The sequence below is a fragment of the Haliotis cracherodii genome, unplaced genomic scaffold, assembly GCF_022045235.1.
Source record: "Haliotis cracherodii isolate W230 unplaced genomic scaffold, xgHalCrac1.p SCAF_10, whole genome shotgun sequence".
Lineage (NCBI taxonomy): Eukaryota > Metazoa > Mollusca > Gastropoda > Lepetellida > Haliotidae > Haliotis > Haliotis cracherodii.
This window is the reverse complement of record NW_027266265.1, coordinates 17,610,836-17,622,152: the sequence shown is the minus strand read 5'-3', so window position 1 is coordinate 17,622,152 and position 11,317 is coordinate 17,610,836. Positions and strand designations below refer to the sequence as shown.

Genomic DNA, 11,317 nt, shown 5'->3' with positions numbered 1-11,317 from the left:
CTCGGGGCAGGAGCCTCTTTCTCACATCAATCTAGAATGCTATAGATTTCTGTCGGAGCTATGGGTGCCTTGGAACTTGTGGTGAAACGCACAAGTTTATCTCGGGGAGATATTGATGTATCTGAGAAATTTATGTCTTTCACGACATCTTGTTCCCCCGTCGCAATTCTGCCTGCGTGATGTTCACACGGAGAGTACTGTGCCATTTGGCATATGTTACACCCTTGCATGCGACGTGATTAATTTTTGCCCATTGCCGTCTTTTCTCATCGATAGCCGGTTCACATTGATGAAAATCGTAATTCACAGACAAATCAATTGCACATCTGCTGTCGTTGGTATAGATACTTTAAATTTTTCCCACCGAATGTTGAACAAATTGAACTGTCTTACAATTTCTAAAGGATCAATAAGCTCATCAATGTTGGTAAAAAAGTTTTTCTTCACAGAAGTTTTCGAAACTAAAGAGGTTTACTTTACGTCAGCTGATGTAATGTTTACTCGTAAGAAACTAAAGAAGGAACTCAGAGGTGCCAATACGATAAAAAGACAGCAAGATTACATGAATTTCAGACACTGTGCTGAACCCACTGAGATCCACTTTTTCAAATTTAGACAAAAAAGATCAATTCCCCAATAATGGCTATTTTGTAGTATCAGCAAATTACCATTAAAAGTACTCCAGGTCTGAGAAAGGGCACATCATGGTTGAATTAAAGTTTCACAAGGATCCATTCAAAAGAATAAAAGAATTAAAGGTTCTTTCACATACTTTGATTTTTATGTCTCTTACACTTTGAAAGTAGTAAACAAGTTTTCGAGAAATAGAACAAGTTTGCAATTACTTGGCAATCACTCTCATGCAGCACTTACAAAAAATGACGGATTTTGAAAGTGATCATATTCAATGTCACCAATATGTATTTCAATGGATATGATTATGCCAATATTCCATGAACGCTTGCTAGTCAATACCTCACATGAATATAGTGTCTTGTCATCAAAACATCTTTCACTTCAGATTCTCCTAATGTTCTTTTAGTGTTATTCTTTAAATATTAATAACTTTCAAACATGCTTCAAGATATTCAAATTATCAGAGAAGCAATACAATCTAATTCAGTGATATTTTGCATGAATGAGATATCTAAAAACTTTTTAAGCAATTTTTCAGAAATTGTACTACCAAGGGAGAGTGCAGTATACACGATCTTCTGGTGTATTGAGATTCCTCTGTAAGGATTAGAAGAAAATGAAAATCAGATCTTTCACTCTGATACAATTTTTTTGAATGAGTTATTCAGTATGGTTTTACACCATTTTTTAAGAAATATTTTAAGCAATATGCCAGAAGGGGACATCAAAAGTGGGCTTCACACATTGTACCCATGTAGGGAATTGAACACAGACCTTCAGCATCACAAGTGAAGGCTTTAACCACGGGGCTACCCCACTGCCCATCTCTGCATGAAGATCTGACAACACATTCATAGGACCCGTGAAGATCCGGGTTAGAATAGGTCTTCAGCAACCCATGCTTGCTGTAAAAGCGACAAACAGGATCGGGTGGTCAGGCTCGCTGCATGGTTGATGCATATAATCATATCCCAATTGAGTAGATCAATGCTCATATCAATCACTGGATTGTATGTTCCAGACTCAATTATTTACAGATCGCCATCATATAGCTGTAATATTGCAAAGTGTGGCTCAACCCTGGCGCCACCTCGTGTAGATTAGAGTTGCGCCCCTTGTAATGATACACTGATATCCAATCATATCGCTGTTCTTATCTCATATGGCTTCAAAAAGATGGCCTCTACCATAGGCGACGACCTAGTCGATCAGATAACAAAAACATTTGCGATTTCATGCCTGACACAAAAACATAGGCGATCTTTGTGGGGTTTCGAAGATAAAAAAGACATATTTGTGTTAACAAAGACAGGCAGCAGTAAATCACTTTCATAAGAATATGTACCAGCCGTGGATGTTGATTTTGTGAAACGTTCTCTGACTGGACTATCGATACGATACGATAGTCCAATCATATTTAGCACTGGAAAGTGGGCTTGTTGTGGCAGTGGTGGAAACGAGACTTTGATAATAAGGCGAGTGGACGCTCTTGCCTCGGAAAGATGATAATCAGCCAATCGGCATCGAGGCTTTTAAATTCTCAGTAAGCGTAAGCTAGCAGAGCATTCAGACAGGTATACCTGATTTCTGAATCTCAGAAATAAATGTAATCGGGAAGTTCTGAATACAAAAACATAGAGGCAAACTATCAGATTGTTGTGGGTTTTTTTTATACATTCTGTCATTTCTGAGCTCTATGACGTCTGCACCCAAATAGGTACATTTGTGCTCTGTTGTATGTGTTTGTGCCCAAATCACAAATTCCAACTAGAAATGATCAAGAAATAAAGCCAAATCGTCTAAGATATTTTTTTGGCTCCAGAACCCATGCACCCTTCATTTTGATTGGGAGGTCAATGTTTGCTCAGTGTTCACCTTATGCGACCTTCTATGGAGGTGTCCTCAGAGCTCCATGTACAGAGATATCGTATCCAAGTAATTAAAACATCTGCTATTAATTAGATGAATTCAGACTCTTCACTACACTTTAAGAACAACTGTGTTGTAGAGCTAAACTCTTGGTTTGAGTGAGTGAGTGAGTAAGTGAGTATGGTTTTACGTCGCTTTTAGCAATATTCCAGCAATATCACGGCGGGGGGACACCAGAAATGGGCTTCACACATTGTACCCATGTCAGGATTCGAACCCGGGTCTTCGGCGAGCCGAGCGAACACTTTAACCACTAGGCTACCCGACCACCCCTCTTGGTTTGGAGAAGCACAGGAATCTAAAGTGCTGATTTAAATAACAAAATTTTATGTCATATTCACACTATCGAAAAACCCTTTCTTTTGAAACATACAAATATGAAAATATAAACTCAACATCCAGCACATCAATGTTGACATTAAACATATGTTGATGTTAATAGAAACTGTAAATATCATCAGATTTGGGTGTGTAATATTGTTCATTTAACAAGATATGCACAATAAATATACATATAGCTTAACAAGAAATATAATTATCTGCGAACTACTGACCTTGCCCCTTTAAAATATTTATAATAAGCTTCAAACAAACAGGTTTGTCATGAAGTGGGAGCTAGACAACACTTCAAACACACAGGTTTGTCATGAAGTGGGAACAGGACAATATTTGGGGAGGGTCACACAATTACATACATAATAACATATATTTCTATTTCTATTTCAAACTAAATGGATCATACTTTTCAGTGAAGACAAAAGGTAATTAAATCAATCTACAGCAAACATCTTGCCCTACGACATTTTGAAGGATGACCCTGTCAGTCTAGTTGAACCAAGTTATACTTTTATTGGTTTGCAACCTACTAAAGATATACACTGAAAAAATAAATAAAAACCTCCCTCCCTACCCAGAAAAACTGAAAAAACACCATCCCTCCCAGTATTTTTTTTAAAAAACAAGTAATGAGAAACAAGCATCTAAGGAACGTCTACATATATACAAAGAACATTACATCGTAAAAATGATTCAATTAGCTGGAAGCTTGTCCGATCGATTTCAACAATCCAGGAAAGGCAGCGTCCAGATGAACGGCCCCAAGTTTCACTGTGTCGATATATACACACATAACACGTTTCATTGTAGATAAACAATACGATATGAGTTTATCTAATAACAATATGGCTTGAAAATATATACAGATATATATTAATGTTATTAATGTTTACGGTGTCTGGTCGACATCAAATATCACACTTGTATTACGCAAATTGATTGCCATGTATTCGCGTACATTGGTATATATAAATTATATAAATGTTTTGAAACAATTAACCTATATAAACTCGACGATGTAAATGAAAGACCTACTGTGTCATTTATGAGCGTATTGTGATTTGAAAATTGAATTGCCAGTGCATTGGGAAAGCCCTCATATGTGAGGGTATTGACATAAACACTTGAATTGACAGAATGCCTAAGAAATCAAGATTTATTATGACTAGTGAACGCATAACAAGAAAGATTGTTATTATTTGCATACCATGTGTGTCCAATGCATAATTTCAAAGATTCACAATAGTCCGTGCACATATTGATGATCCCCAGGCGTTGGCACGTGCGTGTTTGTAACTCGCTTAGCTTCCAACAGTGGTTACCTCCCTTGCAATGCTATCTTCGACGTCTATCTACGACGATTTGTATTTAATATTATGTATGTCGTTCAGTGTTAGACGTGAAATTCATTTCGTACTCTAAAACCCGGGTTCAAACAATATGTTCATTTCATTTCGGATGTAAGCACGGTAGGTTCTAGTGAGGAATGATTTTATTTCTTGAATTTTTTTAATTGAAATATATGTTGTAGTTTTGAGGACGCGCAGAGTAAGTGAGTGAATCATTCCAGATATGCCATGGCAGCCTGCAAATCAAGTCCTCGTCGGATAATCCGGTGATTGATTATATGAACAGTATGGGATAAGAACCAGCGAAGTTAGCACATACGACGGTCACTTTGAGTACAGAAACCGAAAAACATTTTTAATTGTTTTTAATTACATTTTACCTTACCAACTGTAATGAACAGTATACCGTATTCGACGTGATAAGCGCCCACAGCGATATTTGCTAATATATTGGTTAGTGAACAATCCTAATTAGCACCCCTTCCGATTGATCAATGTTCACAAGACTAATTTATTCGCGTATAATACACACCTCTGTGTTACATGCACCCTTAATTATGGGCAATTAAATTCTGGGAAAATATATCTGTCGTACATAAACATTTCAGGCTGTCACCATAAACCACGAAATCTATCTTTCAACTTTTTTTCACAAAAATAATATTCTAATCAGAGCCCCCTATTTCTAATTTTGAGAGCGCCCTAGGCGCTTATTACGTCGAATATGGTAATGACAAAACATGCGATATTATTATACTGTCATTACAGGATTAAAATATAGCTGGACTTTAACCCCTATTTTAAAACATTTCAATTGTGGATCGTCAATCTATTTTTCAGAAGGAATAGGAATGTAGTCAAACACAAAACAAACATGACAAATGGAACAAAATATTGGCGGTTACTTTGTTGCCACATTTGCAAGGCGTAACAATCGATTATGGCGTCAAACGTCAGTTCTGACGTCATGTGTTTCCTTAGATGACGTCATGACGTCAGTTAGAACGCAAACAGGCTTCCGAGACGTTCTTCTTCCTTGGGTGTTGTTCCTATCGTTCTAGTGGATGGTCACGATGTTTTTGGCTCCCTCACACCTCGCGTTATCTAAATCGCCAGAGAAAGTAACAAACTCTTCAATTATAAAGAAATTTCCAGTAAAGTTTTGGCGTATTGTAAATTCGTGTAAAACGGGTGCTGTTTGCTGGGGATTTGGTGGAAATTCTATTCGAATTCTCAGGGAGAAATTCGAGGAAGAGTATCTTTTTGGAGAGAACAAACCGTTCAAAACTGCTACATTTAGCAGCTTTATCCGACAACTGAATCTTTATGGGTTTAGGAAGATTGTAAGACCTTCTATCATCAATGAACACGGACAGAAGTTAAATACTTCACTGGTGGAGTACAAGCACGCCTTGTTCCTGAAGGGGCACCCAGAACTTCTCCAGCGTATACACCGAAACAACAATACACACAATAGAAGAAAGAGGAAGAACTCGTCAGGAGAATCCACTCGGCCTGTTCTTGTCAACATCTCGGACCACAGAATAAAGGTTAGTGTTTCGTAATTAATGTTAAATGAGTAAACAAGATCAAGTCCATTTTTTCTCTCGGGTTTGGGAGACAGACCAGCCCTGGCCAACCACTCAATATTACGAATGTATGTCACTTTTCTGGTTCCAACAACGGAGACATATTGATATGTATAATGTGATCTGTATGTAGTCCTCTGTGGTGTACAATCATTTTTTTATTATAAAAAATCAACCCAAAATGAGGGTTGCATTCAATATCGTGTATTATTTAGTTTATACGTGTATTCATTCCGCGTAAGAATATTGGTTCCAGCAATCCATGCTTGTCGTAAGAGGCGACTAACGCGATCGGGTTGTCTGGCTCGCTGACTTGGTTGATGCATGTCATCGTATCCCATTTGCGTGGATCGATGCTCATGATGTCAATCACTGGATTGTCTGGTACATACTCGATTATTTACAGACCGTGTCAGAAAGTTGGTATATTGTTGAGAGCGGCGTTAAACAACCAACTTCATACTTACAGGAGGAAGTCATTGAGGATGGTTTTGGGGGCACAATCAATCAGCAGGTTATCAAAGAAGGTAAAACCTGTTTGGTTTTATTTATTTAAATAAACGAAACTGAAAAAAAACGTAAAAACTAAAAGAAGATTGCCTATGAAGTTTAGTGCATGTTAAGTTCTACAGCGAATTAAAGGGTTTTATATTTCTTCATATTTTAACTTAATATTTGTACATTGATATTTTAATACAGTGACAGAATTCACCATTGTGCTCTGTTTATTGATTACAGAAGCATTGTCGGCATTTCAAGACGTAACTAATCAGCAAGATAGGACATCCGGAAACATGGTACCTTCTGACAGGTATGGAAAGTATTATAGCATTGCACTATTACACTAACGACAGACGATGTAATATGCTTAAAGCATATTTAAAAATCCTGTAAAATATATTGTATGGCAATTCTTCGTATTGTTTATGTACGTGAAACCATGATCATTCGAACAGTACCGTTCCAAGTGAAATCGCCTGGATAACAAATTAACCGTAATACTGTTCCTTACATTTTATATATTTATACAATGTGCTTTGACGTTTCCGACGGCATTCGTCAGAAAAAGTGAGGTCTCTGGACGAAATAGGTTTCACTGTAAATGTATATACATGTAATAGACAAAGAACTCAGAACATACATTATCGGGATATAATAGTATACAGTACTGCCGCTGAAAAGAATGCCATACAAACGACATAGTATTTCATCCTAACACGGGATTGTATCTGAATTTGAGCATGTTTCATGAATTGTACCTACAGCACATACTCATCCTGATCACAAGACAATTTCTCTTGGCAGATCAACCAGTAAATGAATAGAGAGGGCGTCAAATCTGCCATCCGTAACATCAACAATCATGCACATGTATGTTGTTTCGACGTTTCCAGGTTATTCGTTCCAGCAGAAAAACAAAAATGATTGCACACTCTGAGTGAAATATAGTCGCAAAAAAACTCTTAATCCATTTTTGGCCTTGCATTTTAAAACCAACATGCAGTGTTGTGGTGATTTAGAGATTTTATAAGAAAACCTTGTCATCTGTGTAAACTTCTGTTCCTGTTCTTATCAGTGTTCCTGACCAAGCTGCATCGCCTGCCACTTTCCCAGCATGCACTGGAAAGACCCTGGTCAGCGTGGTAGGTACATAACTCAAATGAAGAGAGAATGTTCCCTGAACAAGATAAGAAAATGTTAAACCTCATATGAAACATATTTTTTAAAAAGAATAAAAAGAAGACATTTATACATGCATGGTCCCTATCCATTTTACAGTGGAAATTGTTAGTCATTTACTCTCAGTCAATTTTTCTTTCCCTCTCCTGGCTAAAACAGAAAATATATCGTTCTTGTGTGTGATCAGAGTAGTGTAAAGGTAACTTGTACACAAAAAGTAAACTAATTGTTTCCCATTTGTCAATAAGAGAAATTAACCCAGTAGATATGAATTTGCAAAATGTACCAAAGATTCAATAACATTTGTATTACCTATTTGGGGAATTGAAACATGTCCTTGGTGTGTAGAGCCAATGCTGAAACCATTAGACTAACATACCCCACACCTTTTAATGATGGCTTAATGAATTATTACAGTCATATATATTTATATAACGTGTGTGTGTGTGGCCTAGCACAAAAAGCCACATGGATGAGTGAGTGATTTGGGTTTAATGCCGGTTTTGAACAGTATTCCAGTTATATCACGGCATGTCAGCTTAATGAGAGAGCAAAGCCCGAAGTAATGGGTATGGTGCTGACAAACCTAGAAACATAATCGGGGCAAACCCGGATTCGAACCCACAAAAAGAGGTTTCTGGTATGCCCAAGGGACGCAACTCTGCACAGCGAATCGTAGCGCTTGAGACGTGTCCCCTCTGTGATGAAAGCCCGAAGTGATGGATATGGTGCTGACAAACCTAGAAACATAATCGGGGCAAACCGGGATTCGAACCCACAAAAAGAGGTTTCTGGTATGCCCAAGGGACGCAACTCTGCCCCCCCCCCCCCCAACACACACACCCCACACACACATCGATGAGACATTTATTATATCTTATCAAATCTTTGACGTCACACAGCTGCAAGTATACATCATATTTGTTTTCACAGCAACTCCCTATGACCAAGCAACCAATGTTCAGACAGCCACCTAGCAGGAATGTTTTGATGTTGGCCCCTGTCCCTTCTGGACATGCAGCCAACAACAAACCATCTATCCAACATATAGCACCTGCTACCATAAACAGACCCAACTTGAATAATGCAGATGTGCCATATGCATCACAAGGACATACTCAGAACACTGTTCCTCAGGACCTGATCAAGTTGGATCCAGCGCTTAATGATGTGAAACCAGATATTGCAACAGGAAGAGGACTTCATCAAAGATGTGATGGTTTAACTTTGGTGCCTAATTACAGACTAAGCACATCAGATGTGCCAATTCATGGACTGATGCAAGGTAGGACACATCAGAGGAGCGGCAACATCAATGTCTTGTACCCAGGCAAAGATCAGAAAACACAAGCAGGCAGCTGCACTGCTAGGACATTTCCTATACAGCCTCGCCCAGTCCAAATCCATCTTCATGGCTTATCAATGACACCTAATGTGCCAAATCCTCTGAGAGGTAATATATTTCCTGGAAATACTCAAAGGCACCCAGTTCTGTACATGAATAAAACTCCCAGAGTCCCATTAGCACCTCGATCTGTGAAGAATATGTCCCGCTTCCAAAGACCACCTCCACTCCGTCCTCAATATACATTGTACAACATTGTGAAACCAACGGTCCAAGATACAGATAATTCAGGATGTGGAGAGATGGCTTCTCATCCACTTCTTAGGCCTGTGCGTCAGGACTTCGCCCCTGCTAGTGTTTCTAATACCACAGACTCAACTACATATTCTCAGTATGTCCCAAAGCCCAACTTGCATCTACAAAGCATTCCTGAATATACAACCTCAACCAGTGAACAAACAGAGTCCAACGTGTCTTTAGATAATGATGGACTTGCAGACTTGGCCCTTTTCAAACTATCTTCTACATTAAAAGACATAGATGCACCATGTGAAGACAATATAGAAGTGGACGACCCTAACAGCAATACACATTCTACAAGATATGTTATCAATACAGCTACTTCAGGAGTGACAACAGAAACGTCTTCAGTTCCTGAACAGAAATTAAAAATAAAGCCTTCTGAGGATACTACTTCAGCTCCAACAAGAGATAATGACACCCCAGGCCGCACTGAAGATTCAAAAGCTAGTTCTCCAAGACCAGCAACAGCTTTCTGGGAGCTGACAACATTAACACCACCATCTACAGGACCTAAGCGACAGCTATTCAAAGAGAGTGTCACAAGGCTCACCATCCCAGTGAGTGGACTTCCACGAGATCTGTTCTCAGTCAGGACAGCAGCTGGTGAGATGACTGACCAGAGTGATGCGGTCATTACTCTTGAGACTTCAGAGGATGGACATGTCACTGGACATCTGATATTGCCAGGTAGAGATGCTCAAGGGACCAAAAGCACAGAATTATAAAACACAAGCTTTATGTCCTAGTGACTGAAGATGAGTAGATCTCTGTGCTTTCTGACATCAGTGTTAGGTTGTAAATCCTGAAAAATAAGTACAATAGTAGATACAGCCGTTTGAAGAATCTATTCAAAGGATCTTACAAACTTGAAAAATTGACTTTCAAAATGCATTGACTGCCGTACATATTAACCTTATATCATATGAAATTCAAGGATTAGTTCACACCTGTTAATGTAAACTGAAGCCTTTTGTCATGTTTGTTGTGCAAAACATTGGGCATATTTACCCAAGATGTGAATGTTTGTTTCAAAATAGACTCACTGAAAGTTAGTAAGGAGACTGGGGGACTAGATGATGTATTTGTATATTGTTATGGCATGTATCACAAAAGTGACCTTTGCCATAACAAAATGCAGTGAAAATTCTCATCCCTGTGTTTAAGCAACATATACCGGTACTTGTTAATTTAATCAGCTCATATTGTATGTCATCAGTTGTTATTCGTTTCAATGTGGCATACATCATGGAACTTGTAGCTAACACTTCAGTGTCTCAGGACTTGTTACTTAACCCACACTTTTGTTTTGTAATTTGGACACAATCTCAGGCACATCTGAGCATCAATTAATGATTGCATACAAGAGGTGTCAGTAGTCCTTCGCTAGCACTTTGCAAAGTTAATTTGAAACCTGATTCCATGTTCTTCACGTCATTCCATACCTATTGCTCCAGAATTTGAAACACAAGAATCATTAATCTTAGTTTTTCTTTCAAATGTAAATCCTGTTACCTGTTTACTTACGTTGTCAATGTTGAATCTAACATTTGCCAATATATTTACACGTGGAATGTAACCTGTGGAATATACTTAAAGTGACTAAAAATATAATTGCTTATGACAAAACCAGTGGCCTGTTAGTTTGTCAGACCATCTTATCGATGTGACGTGAGTGAGCAACTGTTTTATGCCAGTCAACAATATTCAAACTATATCAGGCAGGCAGGGATACTGTATGACCTAGAAGCACTTTCAGGTTTTCTATCCTCAGTTGCCTGACAATAAACATTTGAAAATAAATTCAGATAAAAATAACAACTCATTGATACATGATCTGCCATATCAGATAGTGAGTGAGTTTAGTTTAATACCACCTTGTGCAGTATTTCAGGGAGCGTCAGCTTGATGTAGGTGGAAAGGCTGTGTGATGCAGATAAGGTTGGTAGGTAGGTTGTTTAACGCTGCACTCAGCAATATTCCGGCCATATGACGGCAGTCTGCAAATAATCGAATCTGGACCAGACAATCCAGTGATTGACATCATGAGCATTGATCCACGCAATTGGGATCGATGACATGCTTCAACCAAGTCAGTGAGCCTGACCACCGGATCCTGTTAAGTCGCCTCTAACAACAAGCATTGTCGCCTT

At 38.5% G+C, this 11,317-nt stretch overlaps 1 protein-coding gene across 1 annotated transcript; it reads left to right on the top strand.

Annotated features, from left to right (window-relative positions):
- Nucleotides 1–5,314: 5,314 nt before the first annotated feature.
- On the top strand, nucleotides 5,315–9,892 carry LOC139447601 (uncharacterized). The gene is made up of 5 exons (XM_071229010.1): nucleotides 5,315–5,800; nucleotides 6,309–6,366; nucleotides 6,578–6,650; nucleotides 7,416–7,482; nucleotides 8,453–9,892. The coding sequence occupies exons 1-5, from the start codon at nucleotides 5,315–5,317 to the stop codon at nucleotides 9,890–9,892; spliced, it is 2,124 nt and encodes a 707-aa protein (XP_071085111.1).
- Nucleotides 9,893–11,317: the final 1,425 nt, after the last annotated feature.

What these genes read in the sequence shown, in the direction of transcription:
- LOC139447601 (XM_071229010.1), top strand. Translation starts at nt 5,315, where the DNA reads ATGGTCACGATGTTTTTGGCTCCCTCACACCTCGCGTTATCTAAATCG. An exon ending in TCAGCAGGTTATCAAAGAAG is followed by an intron (nt 6,367 to 6,577) that starts GTAAAACCTGTT and finishes TATTGATTACAG; the next exon opens with AAGCATTGTCGGCATTTCAA. An exon ending in AACATGGTACCTTCTGACAG is followed by an intron (nt 6,651 to 7,415) that starts GTATGGAAAGTA and finishes TGTTCTTATCAG; the next exon opens with TGTTCCTGACCAAGCTGCAT.